General features: G+C 38.1%; 1 protein-coding gene across 1 annotated transcript in view; it reads left to right on the top strand.

Annotated features, from left to right (window-relative positions):
* The window catches only part of DDX4 (DEAD-box helicase 4), a 28097-nt gene extending 6485 nt beyond the window's left edge, over positions 1-21612 (top strand). Inside the window, exons 3-12 of the mRNA XM_056324695.1 lie at positions 4371-4513; positions 5550-5702; positions 6890-7044; positions 9092-9221; positions 10263-10429; positions 13514-13659; positions 14366-14465; positions 16267-16537; positions 16692-16778; positions 18838-21612. Coding sequence (XP_056180670.1) covers positions 4371-4513; positions 5550-5702; positions 6890-7044; positions 9092-9221; positions 10263-10429; positions 13514-13659; positions 14366-14465; positions 16267-16537; positions 16692-16778; positions 18838-18918 — 1433 coding nt within the window. The 3' untranslated portion in view covers positions 18919-21612. The remainder of the gene's footprint in view (positions 1-4370; positions 4514-5549; positions 5703-6889; positions 7045-9091; positions 9222-10262; positions 10430-13513; positions 13660-14365; positions 14466-16266; positions 16538-16691; positions 16779-18837) is intronic.
* Positions 21613-21957: the final 345 nt, after the last annotated feature.

Below are 21957 nucleotides of genomic sequence, written 5' to 3'. Positions count from 1 at the left end.
TCACAAGGTTCAGAAGGGATCCCCTTGCTTTCTAAACTTCTCAGAGATGAGTCCAGGTGTGGCTAGATCCAGCCCCAGTCTCAGCCTTCATCAATGGTTTTGAGTCTAAAGGGTTATCTATAGAGCTGTTGTCCTGTAGGTGGGTTTGTTACCTGGTGTGCAGCATCAGTTCACACACCAAGTCAAGGTATGTCTATTCCTTTATTCTACTTTGTGTTAAGTAGGGAGCTAGGTGGTGACCCACAAATGCCTAGCTTGCTGATTGTCAAAACTGCGCACTATTTATACAGTCCAGTAAGCAAAGACATCAGCCTTCATCGGTTACAAGTTAGATAATTCCTTCACTGCTTCATGAAGTAGCTAGTACTCAGTTTCCTATCTGTAAAGGAATTCTCTTGCTTCTCATGGTAGTTAGTTTGCACACTCAGTCTCAACTTTTTTGGGGTCTGGGGGGGTTTCCTGAGTTGGTGATCAGTGAGTCAGTGGTTTTGACCTCCCCCTGCCAGAATTACCTTTCCCATAGTTAGAGAAATTTCCAGTCAGGTCTTTCATGTTGTGGTGGTACTTCATTAATCACCAGCAAGTTCTTTGTTTAAAGGATGAAGTGATTAGCAGGACATAAAAACCCGCTTATCTTTGTCTTAAAGTCAAGCTACTAATGATACATTCAATTTTATTAGTAATTTGGTACCATGGCGACTCAGAGTCAATATTTGCTTGTCAGAGTCCAGCTTAAGGACTTCCACTGAAACAGTTTTGCCAAGTTGAAAAAATAGATGATTTATTAAGGTGACATAGCAGATTCAGAATTGCTATTGGTAAGTATGCTTACTGCAGAAAAAATTGGGCTAGCATTGAAAGTTCAGTGCTTTGTTAGCAATATTATCCCAGATAACATCTGATGGTAGTTGAGGAGGTGCAAATCTTACTGAGGGTTGCCCCTGCTTGGGGAGGTGAGAACTCCAGGCCCATTAACGCATCTGGTAGTTAGTCTTTTGTCCTCAAAAAAAAAGTAATTTGTACTCAGAGTGCAGTGGGACTAAGTCAGTTATTGTGTGCCACTTGGCCCTTGACAAGGTATCAATTTTGGAAGGTTATTTGGGCCCAATGGTTCAGCATGGAGCAGGAAGGATTCATTACAACCGAATTCACAGTTACAGCCTGGGCTGCACTGAAGCAACACCGGGCTGTTAAAGCCCCTGCCTCAGCCTGGGCATCAGTCAGTTGGTTGGCTTGTTAGACCACATCTGTTACCTGTTTTGTGAGATAGGCATGCTGCTCAAGTCAAACTCCTGAATTTGCTTTGAGCCACAGTCATTTGTTAGATCAGGATGGGGTCCGGGGGGAGTGCCTTACCACAGTGCCATCCTAGTTTCTTGTGCCCCTCCAGCCTTCTTGCTGGCAGGGTCTAAGAAACTGAAAAGTCCTTGATTTTTTTGTGTAAACATTCCTCAGCAAGAACTAAAAACATCAGTATATCAGTATATTATCAGCCTTATTCTCAGACCAAATCCAAAACACAGCACTGCAGCGGTTACTACAAATAAAATTAACTCTTACCTCAGCTGAAACAAGAACAAACTGTTAGTTATGTTTGGAGTTAATAATTCAATGTTGTGGAGAATGAGCAATTGGATTAATATGCTGTCCTAATGCTATTCTTTTGTGCTTGTACTGCTGCAGTGAGGAAGAGTGCTGCAGATGAGGGAGGGCAAAGGAGGCATTGCAGAGTCACTTTTGTGGTACTGGTCTTAAAACTGTCAGTCTTACAGTATGATTTATAAGAATGGCTTGAGCTGTGCATTTGAGTAGAGAACATGTTAACAGCTTTTGTTGTTTTTTCCCCTCTTCACTCAGTGTCCCTTTCCTACATTTTTAGCATTTTTAGCCTTTTTTCTTTTCTGGGGGGCCTTATGTTAAACGATTTTTTTTACCCTTCTTTGAAATCAGTGACACAACATCCTATACAGAGTAGCTAGAAGCTACCAGTTAGGTTTAAGGCTTTTTCTGGTTTGTGTATAGCAAGAGTAAGGACTTTAAAACTGAATCTGGAAATGCTGCTGTTAATAGCTCAGTCTTCATACAGATTTTACTGTAAAAACATGCTGCTTCCTGACTCTTAAGCATAAATGTCTTTGGCTTTCAAGTGGTAATAAATGCAACACACACACAGTATGTGGATGTCAAGGTCAGAATTTTCATGGAATGGGTGTTACAAATGTGTGACTATTCAAGTAACAGGATAGTTTCCTGATGCAAGTTGTCTCCTAACAGTTGAAAAATTATTGTGATGACACTGGAGTTTATGGCTATAGCTCTTTAGTTATTTGGAAGCTGGTTATATAGCATAAAACAAGCATCTTCCTGATTTTGTGGAAAAGTTGAATGGCTCTTAAAACCAGGATGCTTTAACCTAAGCACATGTGAATTTCTTGTTACTTACAGTATTTTTATGTCACCATTTTTAGGGGGAAAAAAAAACAAACCTCAAGAGGTAACAAAACAAGGTTATAAAACACATTTCTGTGACACTTCAGTTTCTTGTTATAGATGCTTTTTATATTCGCTCATGATTAATATCAAGTGAATATAGACAACTGTATCTGCCCTTGCAAAGTATATGCTGGATTTGGGCAGGATGGTTCTTCTTGGTTGTCTTTAAATACAGCTTGTTTTGTTGTCGAGACCTCTTGTGATGGCAGTCTCATAATCTGGGATGATTGCATTTGATTTTGATAAGGGACTTGCTGTAAGTCAAATAAGGAGCAGATGTGGTTTGTGAAGTCCCTCAGTAAGAAGCTGGGTTTAATTCCTTCATGTTGTTACAGAGAGGTCCTGCTAAGTGCATCCTCTCGTTCTGCTCTTAAAAACAGAAATATGGGCCCTTTGTCTTCTGGCTTTCCATAACTAAGCTGTCATTGCTCACCTTTTGTTGCTTATTTCCGCTCATTCTGTGAACTATATCAGGACCCATTGAGTTTTCTGAGTGCCTCTAGGAATTTTTCATGAAGTTTTTCCTTAGGTTTTTTTTAATCAAGAAGCTGTTTCCTAAAAGCAGTTAACTTTGAAAGGCTTTCTTTAACAGTAGCTTTCAAAGAATGCAGTGGAGAAAGAGGTTCTAAAAGAGGTACGAAGCTTCTTCACAAGTACCATGCTGGTTTTAATTTGTTCTAAACTCAAGGAATATTCTGTTATTTAAAGCTGCAGGAAGTGATAGGGTAAAAAAGATGGCGAGATGGGTAAACAAATGACCATCTCAGAACTGTTAATGTAATGTGTGTTGCCAGTATGTTTAAATTTTATTAATCTTTAAATTATTGGGTGGCACATGGTTGTTCTTGCCTAAATAAAGACTTAACTTGTTGGAATGGGGTGCTGAAGAATTCCTCCGTTGCTGGCTGTTTCTTCTCTCTAATAGTAAAGCTTATCTACTTGAGACACAAGTGTTAAAGAACTTAATTGGCAATAATGTAGGCATGTAAGTGATGATTGTAATTAAACCATGAAGGAATGATAGGATCTCTGCTTCAGGTGCTGTAGCATCTGGGATGCTATTTCTGGAGAACAGGCTTGCTGTGTTTTATGGAGTGCAAGTTAGTAAATGAATCTTTATATGCAGGAGATCAGGTTGAAATGTATGATGTATAATGACTTTCTGATGTGTATTGAAAATGTCAGTTGGGACAGTCTACTAGAATGACTACTTAACTACAGTGTTTGTGCAGTAACTTTAGCCTCACTTTGCCTTTCTTACTCTTGAAATGCAAAATAACAAATGGTGAACTGATTTCTGTATGAGTAGTTAGGATTCCTGATCCTTCTCATTTGAGGTCCCTGTGAACTGGCTTCTATTGCTAACCTTTCAGTGAGCATCAGGTAATTAATTTTATACCTCTGAGTTTATTAGCTTGAGAAATACCTTAAGGCATACAAAACTCTAAATGTACTGCCATGAACAGATTAATTTTATCCTTGTGTTTTAATAAATGCATTGTTACTGAATAGGATAATTTCTAGTGTAATAAGTTTTTTGTGGTAAATTGGTTTTTGCATGGTGGTAAAGTACAGCCTAATTTAATTTTTGTGAGTAGCTCTTTAAAGTAAGGTCCTTAAGCAAATGTAAGACAAGAATGCTTTACAAAAAGTCTGATTTAACTAGTAAGTGAGATTTAGGTCTAGTAGTATAAAACAAAGTCCTAATAAAACTCACTTAGGAACTTTCTTGCATTCCTGGAAAGTGGAGAGAAGTCTAAATGATATCCCACTGAACCTAACTTAAAAAGCTCCATACTTTAAATAGCTTTCTTTATATTCTGTTCATATAAGTTTTCTTTATATTGTTTATGAACTTGAGTGGTTGTGTTCCTAAGGTCCAAAGGTGACTTACGTGCCTCCTCCTCCACCTGATGATGAACAAGCCATCTTTGCACATTATCAGACAGGAATTAATTTTGACAAGTATGATGAAAATCTTGTTGAAGTGTCAGGACTTCACCCTCCAGCACCATTACTGGTTAGTGAGCTCCTTTATCTCAGGGTTTGTTGAATGTGATTCTGCAAGGATATATATGGAGTCTGATATTCACTGTTAATGGAAATATTTGAATCTTAGACAGTACTGTGTTGGAAGGAGATGCTGCCCATTTGAAAGGTAAAAATTGGAATTCAAAGTGACATTGAGAAACTACAGAAATGGCCCAGATAAGTAATACTGGATTTAAATTGCAGGAAAATACTGGTTTAGATCTTGAAAGAAAGAGTCTTTGGCAGCAGTTTCTGGGAAGGCTGGTGGAGTCATCTTTTTGAAGTCTGGTATTGGGGTATCTTTAACAATGTAAATGAATACTCGTCAGAGTAATTGTCATCTGGACTGGACATGTGGTTTTGAAGTAATTTGTGTTTTCAGTGGCTTCTTATTGTTTAAAAGTAATATATGTTAACTACCTCGTATGGAGTAGAGGCAAGTGTTTAAAAAAACAAAAGGCCCTTTTTGGGTAAAAAAGTGAGGAAGAGGGGCAGAGGGGGTAGTAGCACCTGTGTTGAAAGAGAAGATGTAGAATGTTTTTTGGCCATCCATCTTCTGAAAGGTTTTCTCACTGAAGTTTTAACTGGTTTTGTCATGTGTGATGCTTTTTGGTCCTGGATGGGATGTTGCTTTAGCTCCCCTTACTACTTTCAATGCAGAGACTAGTTATGTATGTCCTATGTGAAATGAGAAAAAGTTTTAGTTTGTTTTCATAGCATGCCATGGTGTGAGTTTACCTCCTGGAGTTCAGATATATGGCTTCTGAGCAGTTTTCTCTCAAAGCTGGTAAGACCAACTGGAGGCCTTCACTGTCCTACAAACAGCTTTACTTCAATGCCATGTGCTAGTTGAAGAAACCTTTGGGGCTTTTACCTGTAGGAATCTTGGCAATCTAGATGACTGGTGAAACCCCCTCAAAAGTTAATACTTTCTAGCGTTTGGATGTCTGTATCCTATGGTAAGCATCTTGGGTTTTAAACTTTTAGCTTCTGTGGTTGTGTACTGTTAATTTTTTCTCTTACAGACTTTTGAAGAGGCTAACCTCTGTCAGACATTAAACCAGAACATCGCTAAAGCTGGATACTCTAAACTTATGCCAGTACAGAAGTACAGCATTCCTATTATACTGGCAGGACGGGATTTAATGGCATGTGCCCAGACAGGATCGGGAAAAACAGTAAGCATTTTGTGTAGTAGTCATACTCCTGGAAGTGTGTGACCTTGAACTTTTAGGTAGATGCCTCAGTCTTCCATGTGCCAGATGCTTCACAGCTTGCTTGTCTAATTATTTGACTTGCACTGCAGTGGCAGGTGTGGTATTAAGCACAGGTGTGAATGATGGATGGGTTGTTGCATTTTTGGGCTGAATTTCTTTCTGATTGTAGTGAACTAGTGTCTTGATACAGTAGAGCAGTCTTTAGGGCTAAAGATACATATTCACAAGTGTAGGCAGTCATAGAAACTGCTGATGAAAAAAATCTCAGCATTTGAAAGTTGGGGTCTATGTTGTGTGGGGTTTTGGTTTAGGTTTGGTGGCTTTTTTTGGTGAGTTTGTGTTTCTTGTGTCTTTTAGAAAAAAACAACTTAGGCCACATTTTACAGTGCTGTGCTGGTTTGTCATCCTTTGTTTGATCTGCACCGGGCTTAGTTTTAGGGGATTCAGTATTAATCATGGAATGGTTTTGGGAGTAGACAGTTGTCTCAACTTCTTAAACTGTCTAATGTACCCAAATCTAACCACTGACAGCTCAGTATGAGAACATTTAGATATTAAATATAGGTCTTTCCCATTCAGTGTAGTGTTGAATTCTAGCTTTATGTAGCTTACTAGTTATTTGGAATGCTTTTGGTACTGCTATGCAGCTTCTATTTGGGGGTAACTAGTCTTACACGGAAGTAGGGATGCTGGCACAGCTGTATTGCAAACTAATCTACTGTAGTAGCCTGGAGAATGGTGATAGATGGTTATATTACAAATCTACTGATGATAATGTAAAGCTTGTAAGTAAATGCTAAGAAGGATTTTTGATCCTGGGGTACATAATTATCAAAATATGTCAGCATGATGTTTGGAACTACCTGAAGAACCCAGAAGTTACCTAGTACATGACTGTGTTCCTACATTATTAGGAATGTAGGAACCACCAGAGATGGAAGATACACGTTTTCATGCTTCTTAATCAAGGAGAAATAAGCATAACTGTTATACAGTGCATTCAGGTCAATCCTTCTGCAGTCTTGATTTACTTGAAATTGATATTGTGCTCTGTCATTCTAGCTTTAAGATTGATATACAGCTTCTAGTGTGTGTCTCTGATTAAAGCTTTAAAACTAAACAGCATAAATACTGCTGCTTTTTCCTAGGTAGCTTTTCTTCTACCAGTTGTGGCCAACATGATGAAGGATGGTGTAACTGGCAGCAGCTATAAAGAGCAGCAAGAACCGGAATGTATTATTGTTGCCCCTACTAGAGAACTGGTAAATCAGATCTTCATGGAAGCAAGGAAATTTTTGTATGGGTAAGCTTTTGCACTGCTGCCTGGTATTACTACATTTTCTGAAGCAACAGTGCTTTATTTTTTTCATGAATGTTTTCAAAATTTTTTCTGTGCCAGTTGAGTGACTACTAACACTTGAATTTATATGACAATACTGGATAGCAGGTTTCTTACTGTATGGCTAAGGATTTAAACTCCTTTCTTATATTTGGAGTGGTGGGGGGGTGGAGACTGTTCCAGCTTCAAGAGGAGATAAGTACTAAACTTCTGTCACAATATTTGCTGATGAGAAAAATGGAATTTCTTAGATGAAGTAACTTAAATTTAGCTTGCCTTATGTAATTTATACTTGCTTTTATTTTTGTCGTGACAAAAATACAGGTGTGTGTTAGGGTGTTTAGTTAACTTTCATTGATAGTTTCTAGTAAGTGTACTAGTCTTGGACAGAAATTTCACAGCTCAAGCAAGCTTTTTCAGCTCTGCTTCAAACCAGAACAAAAGGTGTAAACTTGTCATTGAGCCCTTGGGTGTTGTGTGAGAGTACATTTGTACTAGTTTGCCAGCAGTTTTTGTGCAGCTGAGTGATTGGTTTCACCAGTGCACAGGAAGAGAATCTATTGTCTCCTAATGGCTTGTTACTGTTAGGAGGTGGAATGGAGAACATAGTACAAAATCTGGTGGGCTAAATTATATTTGCTTTTGCTTGTTCAGTCTTACACTCGGAGGCTGTCTGCCTTTTGCAAGTGTCGTCATGTTAGTCTATCTACTTACTAAGCATGTTACTAGGAACAGCTTCCTAACCTCTAAAACTGTTCTATGTAGCTAGTTCAAAATACATGTAAGTTATTTCACAATAAAATACCTTTTGAATTTAGAAAGTTTCGGCTACAGCTGCCCTGCAGTAAAAGCAAGATAACCTACATTTAGGGGGCAGTTAATATCAGAGTGTGAATCTGTTGCCTCAGACGAATTGCATGTGTATTGCTTAATTCAGATTCATGACATTTTAAAGCTCTTTCACTTGGTTCAGAAATAGGAATATGAATATATAATAATTGATACTGGGTAAATGTTGAAATGTTATGAGTCCAAGCTGTTTCTGTTCTTGACTAAAGCTTTCTGAAAAGTTCCCAGATTTATCCGATTCACTGTTGTTATGAAGCTGAATTAGTCTCTTCAAGAACAGACAGTTTGAGTATGAAAACACTCATTGCATGTGTGTGAAAGCCTTAGCAGGAGGTGATAAAGATAAACTTGAAAACTTGCTCTTCAGCTGTGTAAGATTGTTCTTGCTTATGGATGTGGTTTACTACAGAAGAATATCTGATGTAGCTGTACTGCAGGGGTCCTCAGACTTTTTAACCAGGGGGCTGGCGCGCGGATGAAGTGGCAGGCAGTCATCTGTGGCTGCTTGGTTCCCCCCCCAACCCCCGGTGGGGTGGGGTGGTTCTGTAAATACCGGGGGTGGATTGAGGACCCCGGGGGGCCGTATCCAGCCTGCGGGCCGTAGTTTGAGGACCCCTGCTCTACTGGGTAAATCTAATAATAAACCTTAGTAGGAAGAACTCTAGTTTAGCATTTGAATGGGTTCGAAGTCTAATGCTTGAGTGGCACACTGCATGCCAGTGTGACTGGTTGGTTTAAAAAGATCCACCCGTATGTTTTCAAAATGTGGAAGGATTATTTTCTGAAGCTATAAAGGCATATATTTGGTTCTGCTTTTTCTTCAGTATACTATATAAAAAGGGACAATGTCTAACACCATTTGGTCCTTACTGCCAGTAATGCTCTGTTGAAAGGAGAGAGAAGGATGCAGGTGAAATGAAGTGTTCTTTCTAGGCAAGCTACCTGTGCGGCCTCTATTATGTAGTATGAATGGAAACTTTGAGCTTATTGTGAGTTTCTGGTCTTGGGTCCTGCTTTTGATTATAAGCTGTGCTGTATGGTAAAGGAATTGAACCACTCTAAGCTGGTTTATGGTAGATGTGGTGATTTTTTTACGTATTTTCATGAAACAATATTGTTTGCATACTTACATAATTAACCCAACTTTTCTTCTATATAATAGAACTTGTATAAGGCCTGTTGTGATCTATGGAGGTACACAAACAGACCATTCAATTTATCAAGTAATGCAAGGCTGTAATATACTATGTGCAACTCCAGGAAGGCTTCTAGACATCATTAGAAGAGAAAAGGTAAACTTAATCTGAAAATCTGAATTGCCTAAATGCTTAACTTTTTACATGCTGGTTTTCATTCTTCAGATTTGATAGAAGCAAAGATAGAGCTATGAAAACCAGTCAGTATGCTGCCTTTGTACAGGCACTTAACTTTGAGGTGAGCTTTTCTGGAATATCTAAATACTGTGAGGTTTCGGAAGAACAGTGTGAGTCCAGATACCTTCAGACCCTTTCAGGGTTCACTAGAAAATACCAGTGTAAATCAAACTGGCTGTAGTGTTCTTGACAATTAAGTTTTACGGTTTAAATAAGTGTGACACCTTCTGTTGGTTCTTGTGGAAAAATTTCGTAGTGGATTTTCACTTGATGTCTGCAGACAATAGCTTTTATCTGCCTGGTACTATGCTAATATTAATTCTCTGATTGTTTTAATACTGATTTTTCTTAAAAATATTCAAAAACTCCAGGTGTAATACTGTACTGGAATTTTTATTTTTCCAGCCATTGTAAGTTCAAATTGAAATTGCTACACATTACAGTGGTGGGTCAGTGGTGTTACACTGGACCAGTGAAGTTTGGAAAAACTCTTTTTGGTAATAAACTGGAGATTAGCTTTCTGTGGTTGTCGGACTTTTAGTCAAAATTAGTCTTGGTCAGCAACAGTGAAATTGTAATGTCCTTCATACTTTCTGACATAAATTTTTCAGAACAAGGAGAATATGTGAGGGTTATATGAGAGAACCTTTCTAAAACTCAGATGTGCTAAATAGTAGTTGATCTATAGACTATCTTAGTTTACACTGCTGAATCAAGTTCTGAAGCACTTCAGTATACACATACTGTATACTCTATACACATTATAGTATTAGTGCAGGTTTAAAAGTTAAGTAGAAGTTGAGATGGAAATAAAACATAACACACATAGGCTTTTATTTGTGAATAATTGATTTTACTAGTAAGAGATAAGTAAAAGGTGGATTTTGGCAACTAGGACATTCTATAAGTGTATACTGTCAGTGGACCAATACAGTTTTTCTTTCACTGAAATACTTGCAGATTGGCTTGTGTAAAGTGAAGTACTTAGTGCTGGATGAAGCAGACCGCATGCTTGATATGGGTTTTGGGTTAGACATGAGGAAGCTGGTTTCTTACCCAACCATGCCACCAAAAGACAAACGTCAAACACTGATGTTTAGTGCTACTTTCCCTGAAGAAGTTCAGAGGTGAGTAAATTAAAAATGGAAATGTATGTATGGATCTAAATGTCTGAAGAGTTAAGAGCACTCGTTGTATTGAAAAGCTTATAATCTTGCTAGAAGGTACTGAAAAGCTATGATGTTAAGATTCCTTGCTGAAGACTGCCCTTTTCTTAGGTAACAGAATTGGTAACTTGCATAGATTAACTGCTTAATTTAGGTGGGGTGTCTAAAGCAACTTAAGAAATTTGGCTGGAGACTTTTAAATTCCACCACTGCAGAAGTCCTTATACTGCCCCTGTTTGCTTCTTGTCCCTCCTGCATCACATCGGTGTAAACTCAAAAGTGTTAATCTTGCTGTTTCACAAGGAAGCACTGCTAGCAGAGTCTTTGGCACCAGCACTTAATATAACCAGACATCCCAAATACTGCTCAGCTCTAGCCTTCCTGATACACAATTCTTACTTACATGCATAAATGCTATTTGTTTTCAGTAGTTTTAAAGCTTCCACAAGTGGATTTATGATATATCTTACAGCTCTACTACTCACTACCCTTGAAGTTCCACTGCCCAGACTCTTGAGAGAACAGTCTCCCAACAGATGGCAGAGGTATTGCTGAGCCTGGGAGTAACAGAAAGAACACGTCATTCCCTGTAGATGGATGGAAAGTACTCAGTATTTCCACTTTCAAAGAGACAGGCATCTGAATACTCATTCTTAAATCAGAATACTCTGAAGTGCAGTTTGAGCAGTTGATTTAATTTTGGTGGCTTTTGTGGTGGGGATACTGTTGTGACGGTACCACTAAAAAATACCAGTAAGCATAGTACGGTTTGAGAATGTGTAAACTGATCAGACTGTTTCAGTGAAGAATGTTGGTACTTCAGGGAGTCAAATCCTGACAGCTTTCTTCTGGCCTTCAAGAAGCCTGATGGACCTCGACCTCTTTTGAGGTGGGGAGAAAACATCTTCAGTGGTTGTCTGTCCTGAATGAAAGAGGGGCCAGGGTGCTTTATCCCATGCAATCAGTTAATACTGATAGCTGTTGGGGAGATAAATCGCCTTTAAGTAGAATTGAATTGGCTTTAAACTTCATCTTAAGTTGCCTGTTCAGTTCCTCAGTCCAGACGTTTTCATAGTTTTTTGTATTGAAAGAATATCTTGTAGGGAACTGGTAAGAGCCTTGTTTCTGCAGCTGGGAGTTGAGCATTCAGGTTATACATGTCTGTGGTTCATGTTCATTCCATATGTTTACTGTTTGTGTGGGTGTCACTTTGCACTGCTTTCTGGGAAAAGATCAGATCTGTCTCCCTTTAAGATGCACAGTGTGCTCTGATTTGTGCTGGTTTTGGGGTTAGAGGGCTCTTGATCCCTTGATCTCTAGATCTGTTGTCTTTCTTTATCAGTGTGTTTTCGCTAATGCTGTGGTTTTTTGCTGCATGCTGAGGGGCTGAGTACTGGATCAGTATCTGAAAGGAGGAGACTCCTTGAAGTATTCAAGACACTTACTGTACGCTTCCGTTTAATGAAAAGAAAAAAAAATATCCCAGACCTACCTTTCTACTGTCAGTCTTGCAGGATTTAAAAGTGCTGGTAGAAGACTTCAGAAACCTGAGTGTTTGTATCGTGGTAGAAGTGCATAATAACATTCTTACAGCCTTTTGAAACTGGAATGCCTAAAGGTGATGCTGTCATCTTAAGAGTGAGAACTCTTCTTGTCTGGCGTCAACTTCTTCCTGGATTTTACTGCCTTTCTGATTCTGGAGTCAGGAAAGCTAATGTTTTCCCATGCTGTTATCAAAATTACTTTGGACAGTGTACTGTTATGGTAGTATAGGGCAAGGTGCTTGCTTTGGCCCTGCTGGGTTCAGGCTCTCCTGTACTTCTGTTCAGTGAACGTATCAGATGTAGTTTTCGCATAACATTTGGTTTTGTACCTGAATTTGGGTCTCTGCTGTTACATGAACATCTGGTCTGATCATCAAGGCTCTTCCAGTATGTGTGTGTTGAGAGAACGAGGGACCTCCTAGCTGACAGGTGAACTTAGCTTAGTACTGCGATTTTTGTATGTCCCATTAAAAGGTTTTGTCTTTCTTTTTTCTCCCTTCCTTTTTTTAGCTTTCTGTTTTCAGAGTGTTTAAACTTGCCCTTAATTTTTAATTTAGAACTCTGAGATCTTAAACTGGTCAGATCTTAAGACCAAGCATATGTAAATCTCTAACTTTTTTATTTGCTATGGAAAACACCTTTTCAGTGGCAACTACACCTATAAATCAGGTGGGAGATTCAAGTCCTTAACATTTTTAAGCCTTTCCTCTTTTTTAGGCATTTGTTCTAAAGCTTGAGGTTACCTGTTTTCAGCTAAAGGTTGGTATGTTTACCATCCAGATTCTACTGCAGAGGAAGCTGCTTTGCGTACACTGGACATGAAGCACACTTGTATATTGATAAGTTAATACAGTTCAGTAAAACTCTTGAGTCTTATGGGGCATTCCAAGGAATTACTTGTTTTGGTGAGTTTGATCTGTTCGGATGGTCACCTCTGTGAGAGATAACTGAAGAGGAACACTGAACAAGACTTAATTTTTTGCCTATGGCAGCTGGTAAATAAAAATACAGTTGATCACATGGCATTTAAGCAGTGCTTTTTTTGAACAGTCAAAAAGGACGGTAGTGTCTCTTGGAGGCCTGTTTTGAATTCTGGCCTGTGTAGAATTCTCCCTTGTCACTCCAACTAGTGATGTAATAGTGCCCCAAGAACAGTTCTCTAAGCATGTATGTATATAATCCATTTTATTACAAGCACATATGTAGAACTCTTTCAGAGATGGCTAAAAAATGCAGTGTTTGTTTTATGAATAGCTGCAGAGGTGTAACCAGTCTGCACACACTGTTACTGGTCAGGTTTATTTGTACAGCTGTCTAGAAAATAAAGCAGACTCTTAGCTTTTTAAGAAGTGCACATGACTACTTAGATCCTCTGCCTTGTAAGGAATGATACAAGTATTTGTTGTGAGGGTTGCTTAAACATAAGTGAAGTTACATGATCTTAAAGCAAAAATAAGCTACATAATAGACTTCATGTTGCTTAATTTGGTTTCTTTTCAAGGCTGGCCAGTCAATTTTTGAAACCTGATTATTTATTTGTTGTTGTTGGACACGTGGGTGGAGCTTGCAGTGATGTTGAGCAACATATTCTTCAGGTTGCTCGGTGTTCCAAGAGGGATAAACTGATTGAAATTCTGCAGAGCACAGGTAATCTTTCCTTACTGCTAGTTGTCTTCCAAGGAAGACAGAATTTCTTGTTTTTGACCAGGTCATGATTCTAGGCTATTATGTGTATCATGCACTTTACAAGACTATTGATTGAAGCTTGAAGCAGACCTTGGAGTTCTAGCTTTTTAGGCATATTTATGTTACGGGTATTTGTCAAGGCCTCACCTCAGACAGGCTTCCCAGATGGTTAGTTTCTTTATACGGTCAATTACAATACTTTTGCATCTGGGGGAGTTATCTCTAGATTATAGGCGTATTAAACTACTTACGTGAAGGTTTGGGCTTGTATTTTGTTAATGGTGGGTATTTTTTCTATTTTTGCTCTGAATGTACCTTAAGTTTTAGTGCTGAAAACTGGAAGGGAGTTTGGAATTAAAAACCTGCTTGTATACCTTGCCAGCCACATGCTATAGAAAGAGCGCAGGCTTATCACAGGGAAAAACATTAATTCCTTCCTTTTGAGGATAAAAATATGATGCACTTGTCTTCAACTAGGTTTCAGTTGATCTAGAAATTGTTGGATTGAATTGAATTAGTTCAACACAAGTAAGAAATTATCATACCTTAAAGGCTTTATTCAAAATATGTTCTGGTATTAGGTGTTCATCTAAATAACTGCAACTGTGAATAATGAAAATGCATCGGGTCTAAAACTGCAGCGCATCTGAACTCTTGTTTAACACAGGTTGTGAACGAACCCTGGTGTTTGTGGACAAAAAGAGGAAGGCAGACTACATTGCAGCTTTTCTTTGTCAAGAAAAAATACCAGCCACTAGCATCCATGCGTAAGTATCTTTAAAGTGAAAGTCAGGTAATAGTATTAAGTGACTTCTACTTAATAAAAGCTTCTCATAACATAGTATTGAGTTTTCATGTTTGGCCATATCTGTGTGACTTAGCTTGCCCTGTTTCAAATAGCTTTGTAATTGTCAACAGCTTTGGCCAATCAAGAATTTAGTTTTTCTGAAGGCAAGTTCTCACAGCGTTTGCTGCACAAATATCTTTCTGGTTGACCACACTTCAGATGCTGTGTAGGAACTGGGAAATCTTCCACCTATTGCCAAAAAAACCCCCTAGTATATAATAAACTCAGAATCAGCTGTTGTTTATATATAGTTTTTTGTGACCATTTGTGTGACCAAAACCAGATCTGTTGGTGTTACTGGTTAGGTGATACTTAAAAATTCAAGTGACAGTTGTGGACCTTCCACTGTCTTACAGGCTTCCTCAGGTGATGAGGTAAGTAGTTACGTACTGTACAGATTTCTGATGCTGTTGTTTCTGCCTCCTTGATGTGTTCGTGGACACAGCACTTGTATGAAGAACTATCTAAAGAGAAGATGCTCCTAACTCTGTATTTGTAGCCCACTCACTAGTGTTGCATGCTTGAACAGATGCTGAGAAATAAGGTGAAGTGGTTGCTAACTTCAGGTGTAAATGCATCTAAAAAGATGGTCCATAATGAGCTGGAATGTAGTTCTGTGGTGCTTGTTTATATGTCAAAATGTAGGACAACAAACTGAATTTTAAGATTGCCAGTTAACTGTAGGACATGTTGCAAAATCTTTTTTTTTACTTTTGATTCTCTAATGGGAGGAAGGAACTTGAATTCTTGCCAGTAAAATGTTGGTTTGTGCAGTGTTCTGACAGATGCCAGTGTCAAGGTTGCAGATGGTTTAAAATTATCTTAGTACACAGATACAAGACAATTGTGTATATTCTGTGCCCTGTCGGTTTTACAGGTGTTTGAAGGGTCATTTTGAGAAGATCTGGCCTTCTTTTCTTGACTACCTTAAATTGGTGTCCCACAATCTGTCTCGTGTAGGAGGAGGTTCTTAATGCACTTCTGTAGAATAAGTAGTTTCATGGAAGCTGCTAAACTGTCATGAATGATACTGATCTCTGATTAACTTGAGATTTTTGGGTTGAAATTAGGATAGTTGCTCTTCTCTAGAAAGTGTTCATACCAGACTTTACTAAAAAAGAGCACTTTTTTAGCTTTCAAATTTATTCTCTCATTTGGAAACTAAAGAACATGAGTTACTCTGATCTACTGTATTTAAGTACTGGATAATCTGTAAACACTTCTTAAAAGTGCCAACCCCAGAGCAAATCCAGTTTTCTTCTCAAGATGACAAACAAAAGGCAAGTTCTATACCGTTGGCCACACTTTCTAGTATATCTGAAGAATGGCCTATGCAGGAGTCTAGGTAGGCTTCATCTCTCCTGTTGTGGCTCCCTGCCAGGAAGCAGTAGGAAAAACATGTTTAACTATGGTATGATGGAATGAATCAGTTAAAACAAGTGGATTTGTCAGAGAAGCAGTGAGTTTGATACATGACTATTTCTGGTTTTTCAAAAAAACTAGTTTCTCTAGAGACTTCAGTTAAAAAAATTGCTGTGTCTTACTGCTAATATAAAAATTCAGAAAACCTAGACTGGTAATGTGTGTGGTGTTCTTGTGTTGTGTTTTTTTTTCCCTTCCCCCAAGAACTACTTCTGTCCATAATTCATGATCTCTTAACTTCTATCTTAAATAATACTGCAGACTTTGAGGCACCCATTCTAACCATTATTTATTTGTAGAGACAGAGAACAGAGAGAGAGAGAAATAGCTCTTCAGGATTTTCGTTCTGGAAAATGTCCAGTTCTCGTGGCAACCTCAGTGGCAGCAAGAGGTCTGGATATTGAAAAGGTTCAACATGTTGTTAATTTTGATCTTCCTTCCACCATTGAAGAGTATGTACACAGAATTGGACGAACTGGTCGTTGTGGAAACACAGGCAAAGCAGTCTCCTTCTTTGATAGCAATTCAGATGGCCATCTTGTACAATCTCTAGTTAAAGTGTTTTCAGATGTAAGTTGCAAATCTTAGTGCTTAACTTTTTCTGTTATGTAGGATTTCACTTTAATGTACTGGGCAACTGTTGTTTCTTTGATACAGTTGTAGAGCTCTTCATATGAAATGGTAAAGAGTCAAAGTCTGTAAATTCACTTTTCTAATTATATAGGCCCAGCAGGAAGTTCCTGTTTGGTTGGAAGAAATTGCTTTTGGTTTTCGAGGAGATGGAGTCTTAACATCATTTAATACCCAGAAGGTAAGTCTGGAAATGAACCGTAAGTCTTGGCTCTTAGAACTTTGTCTCAATATAAAAGTGTCTTTTGCAGTATATATCCAAAGTAATGCCACTGAAACTTGTTTAAACTATAAATGTGTCCCTTATCTTAGTCATGCATCTTCAAAGTGCTCAGTATTTCTGAAACTGATTTTGGTCTTGCTTGGTTTGGACTCTTACACAGTGTCCTTACGAGCTGTGTTAGTCTTGATCTGTAGTGTCAAGAATTACTCTGAAAGAAAAGATGTGTGTGAATGTACACAAAGGATATAGTTTCAGAAGCTTGTCTACTGCACGTGTAGGGTAGGAGTGAATAGTTCTAGTTAACAAGTCATTGCTTGTTATAAATCAGTTGAATGAGTTAATTGAGTAAAAATTTCAGCTAGTTCCAGTTAGATAAATGCCCAAATCTGGTCCATGTCAAAATTGTTCTTAACGTCTGTGGTGAGGAGGAGCCTTTTGGTCTCTTAGTGTTGCTGATACAAGATGCTATAATACAGATTGAGTAAATGAGACAGCCTTTGTGGCATAGCTCTCAAATGACCGTGTGGTTATAGTTGAGGATTTAAATTCTATGCCTGTTCATAGTTTCAGTGATTGGGCTTTTTTGAAGCTGATGTTTGATGCTTCTTGCTTCTGTCTACTTAGATTTTAATGACTTCATCAAAAGCCTTTCCTTGATCTGTTGCTTCCATAAGAACTTTATCACATTTCAGTTGCATTCCAAATGTTATCTTAGAGACCACAAGAGAAATAAAATAACTATTTTCACTGCTTACAAGATGTCTGAAGCTTGAGTTCAAGCTCAGGCCGTACTTTCATTAATTATCTTTTTCCATACCATAATTATTGAAATTTTTTGGGGGTGTTTACCTGCTTTACTAGTTCTCTGATCAGATCTGAATCTTTCTTTTTTGGGTCTTTGTGGGTCACTTCATTAGACACTTAAACTTTAGCTTCCTTCTCATGCTTGTAGCCTCAATGGATCTTTCTTCTATATTCCTGTTCAAGGACCACTTTTAATTTGTATAGATTGCTTTCAAAGGTGGTTCTTACCAAGCTTTGAGTCTGGATTGCTTCTAAATGCACATCTCCAGCTGCTGTGGGGTGTTTCCCAGCACTGAATGAAGTTCATCATTTCTAGGTTCATGTCTATCCTTTATGACCTCTGAGTAACCAAATCTGACTTGCTTTTTGTTCACATACTTGTGAATAGAATAGTTTCAGGGAAAATCTGTGTGTGTTCTTTGAGAATACTGCCCTCTTAACCACATACAGGCAGTGCACCAGCTCTTTGAGTTGGAGATCATCACGTTCTAATTCCTTTCCCATGAGACCTTCTGATGTCAGTGATTCTGACAGAAACCGTGCATTTGTAATCGGCCCTCTTTTTTTCGTTGCTGTTAACTATTAAATCTGGGTTTTGCTGTTGTACTATTATTGAAAGAGAGGTTTGTATCATCTAGTGTTCAATAAGGATCCTGATGCCCTTTCTCCTGGGAAGAAAGGTGACACTTCTGTTTTGACAATAACTTATTTCTTTCAAACGAAATGGATAAAAGGGGCCATTTGATAATAAAATTATGAATTTAAAAGAGAAATCTGTTGGAGGTTCCTATCTGATTATTTCAAACAATCACATAGATGACTGGGCTTCGTCTTGTTTCCGAAGGAAAAGGCTTTTGCTGAGAAAGTAATGCAAACAGTTGTTCTTAAATAAGAAATGGGGAAGGATGTTTTTCCCCAAAGTTATGTGACCTGATTTGTGTTGGGTAAGAGAAGTTGGGATTTGAACTTGGGGAAGGATTATTGACACAGATGACTCAATCTCAGATTTTAAGTGCATTAATTTCACACTGGGGTGTAAAAACCTTATGTATAAAAGTTCAGTGATGGAAGAGCTTCTGTATTTATTTAAAAATAGTGTTCAGGTTACATTGAAACATGGATGCAGAAAGCTAAAATTGTTTTGTAGTGACTTTTACTGTTAAGTGATTGAAAGTATTAGTGATTCTAAACTAGTACCTGTTGTGTTTTCTAGAATTACAGAAGGAGCTGCAACATGAACCAAGAACAAATGAAGATGTCTTATTCTGAAAGGACACTTGAGTCATGGGATTGAAACTACTTTACTACCAAACTAGATTGTATCCTGTTGTGCTTTAGGTGGACTGTTGTATTTCATGTTCTTTAAGCTTGTGGAATGCTTGGTGTTTAAATAGAGAGCTGGTATCATTTACTAAAGCTTTCAACCATGTATACGTACTCTTGTTATGATGAACCTAGTGATGATAATCACTTAATGTAGGAAGTCAAAAACAAATCTTTTAGGAAATACTTCAGGTATTAAGCTTCTAAACTTTCAGTAAATGTTTGATGTTTCATAGCTGGTATGCTGTTCTGAAAAGGTGGAGGTGTTGCAGGTAGAAGAGAGGAGATCGCTCAAACTTATTACTTGGTTATCAGAATTTTTTCATGGGAAGATAGCCTTCACAAGACTAAAGGGCTAATATAAATTTAATGTTTTTTGTAACAGTTCAGTTAAAATTTGAGTCTAGTGTTGTGGTTGCTTTAGGTTAAGACTTTGTTAAACATCTTGTAAACAGTTACTTAATAAAAGCTTGCGTGCATATTGGTGCTTGCTTATACATCAGACACAAAAGCGTACATCATTGCTGTTACATGAATGGTATTATTTTGACATATATGGAACATGCACATCTCCATAGGGAACTAAAGGTCAGTGGCTACATCCACAACTTCATTGAAAACCATGTTTTTCAGAGCCATCTTCAGAGAAGGATGGAGCCCTGTGTTCCTTCTAGTGTGTTTTTGTCTTTGACAGCCATAAGTATTCTTCTGTTACCTCTTGTGGAGAAGTTTGCTTTAGAACAAGCTTGGTGGCTCATGTCCAAAAGAGTTTCCCAGACTTGTAGAAGCTATAGATGGTAGGCAGCCGTTAAAAGTTCGAGGAGATTCCTTAAAATTTTTTCTTGGAATTTTTGTTTTTATTTGCCAGTGCAGCATATTACAAAAATGCATATTGTTGTGTCCCAAAGGAAAATGGCAGAGTAATTAAAATCATAACTTGTAATTTTGCACAACTGAACAAGATTACAAGCTTGTCATGTTCTCTGATATTTAGCATGTAGTGGTGAACACTATTTCTTGTGCAGTTATACAGTCTTCGTACTTAATGCAGGGAAACAGTAATTTTTAGCTCTGCTTGCAAGACCAAAGTTTAATGCCCAGATTTGTGAGAATCAGAACTGACTTGGACAATACTATGGAATCTGTTACTGTGGAAAAGTGGGCTGTTCTTACTTCTTGTATGACTATCTTTTCAAAAGTATTTACTCAAATATCTATTTACAGAAATACTGCTATTCTAGACTGTAGTTCTACTGCTACATAACATGTAAAAAAGTAAAATCAGTCTTAATTTTATACTTAGAAGTGAGCTTAAAGGGACGGTATACCTAAATTACAACTTACAAGCAGTGGATGTATTTAAAGTTGAAGTCTGTGATACAGAGTACAATACTCTGGGCAGCATGACTCCTTTTTCTGGCAAGTGTCTGAGAATTTTTGCATCCATTCTGAATTTTGGGTAAGAAATTGAGAGTGCTTTTGGTTGCTGGCTGCAACAAATGTGAATTAACCATAATTTTTGGAGGAAGCTGTACAGCTGATAAAGCCTTCCATTTGTGTGAGAAGAATCCAAAGAAAATATGGTCATGGGCCACTTGTAACCTAGAATTAACCTATGAAGGGAATGTGGCTAGCCTTGTTTAAAGGACCACTTAAATCAGTGCGTGGTTTTTGGCTTTGCTTCCCATCTTATGCCTTCTGAGTTGTGGGGGCAGCAGAGGGAGTTCTGTAACTGTCTAAAGAGCTGTTCTGACCCTGTTGTGCTTAATCACTTCCACCGAAAGCTAGATAAGAAAGTGGTGCTGTTCCAGCTTAGAGCTACTGTTACCATAGTGCTATGTCACATTTTGCTGCTGGGAACCGCTAAGTGCTGATATTGCTCAACAACTTCCATGAGAAGTGCTGTGTGAAAAACAAAACATGGTGGAATTAAATCTGCTTTAGAGGAGTTGTACATTCAACTTGTCATACCTGGCACAGCCTAAGATGTGGTGGGTGGAAGTTAAAGCTGCAGCAGTCCAAGGCTTGATTTTTTTTGTAGCTGGAAAGTAATTATTAGAATAGGTTTTTTAGTACCTACTACAGTTCATGGGATACAGCATCTCAAATTACTCCCACAAGGGTTAAGAGTGTTTGTGTACAGGATGTTTATCAGGACACATGGGCTTTCCTTAAGTATTTTGAAGGAAGACTATTCATCTCTGTGTAATTGGGAATGGATGGGCACAAAGTTGATGATGGCTCTGGTTTTCTCAGTAAACCTGTATCTTGTTAAAGGGAAAACTGAAAAGTGAGTATGTGTACACACTTGCAGTATCTTTTCCATGCACACGTTTGCTGATTTTACTGTTTCATTACTTCTTTAAAGATACTCACATCTTGTTGTTCTGTGCAGGGACTTGCTTTATTTCCTCTTGTTTCTACTTAAAAAAATGTTGGGCAAACTTGAATCTGAACATGCCTGCATGCAGTCTGGAAGCATGGTATCTCTTCGTTTTGGAGATAGTGGCGTTATACACAGAACTACGTATTTTTTCTGCTTCAGCTAAGTGTAGACATGCCTGTTGTAGGTTATAAAATTTATCAAAAATATTAACTAAGATTCATTTAATAAAAAAAAACAACCAGCTGCCATTACCACTGTGATAATTGGTAGTGCATTAAATAGTGCATATGTAAATCTGGAACCTATGGTAAAGTCTCTCTGCAATGTTTGGTGTCACAATGTTTGCAAGTATCTGTGCTTGAAGTTCACTTTTACAACACTTCAGAAATAAACTTCAGACATTAAAACATAGTAATATGGTGTTAGTTGAACAGTACTCTAGTCAAGGCAGACCGTTTTTCATTTCCTTTGTGTGGAAATGCTTATTTCTTACTTGCGCATTCTACAACTTAAAGTCTTTTTCTGTATGTTCAGAAGTGGCCCTTTCCTAAGGGAGTAAACCAGCCATTTCTGAAGGCGGTAGGAATTGCCACAAGTAAGTGTTCATATTGTTGATTTTTCCTT

Source organism: Falco biarmicus, chromosome Z (assembly GCF_023638135.1).
Source record: "Falco biarmicus isolate bFalBia1 chromosome Z, bFalBia1.pri, whole genome shotgun sequence".
NCBI classification, from domain to species: Eukaryota; Metazoa; Chordata; class Aves; order Falconiformes; family Falconidae; genus Falco; species Falco biarmicus.
This window is presented reverse-complemented; position numbering and strand designations above follow the sequence as displayed.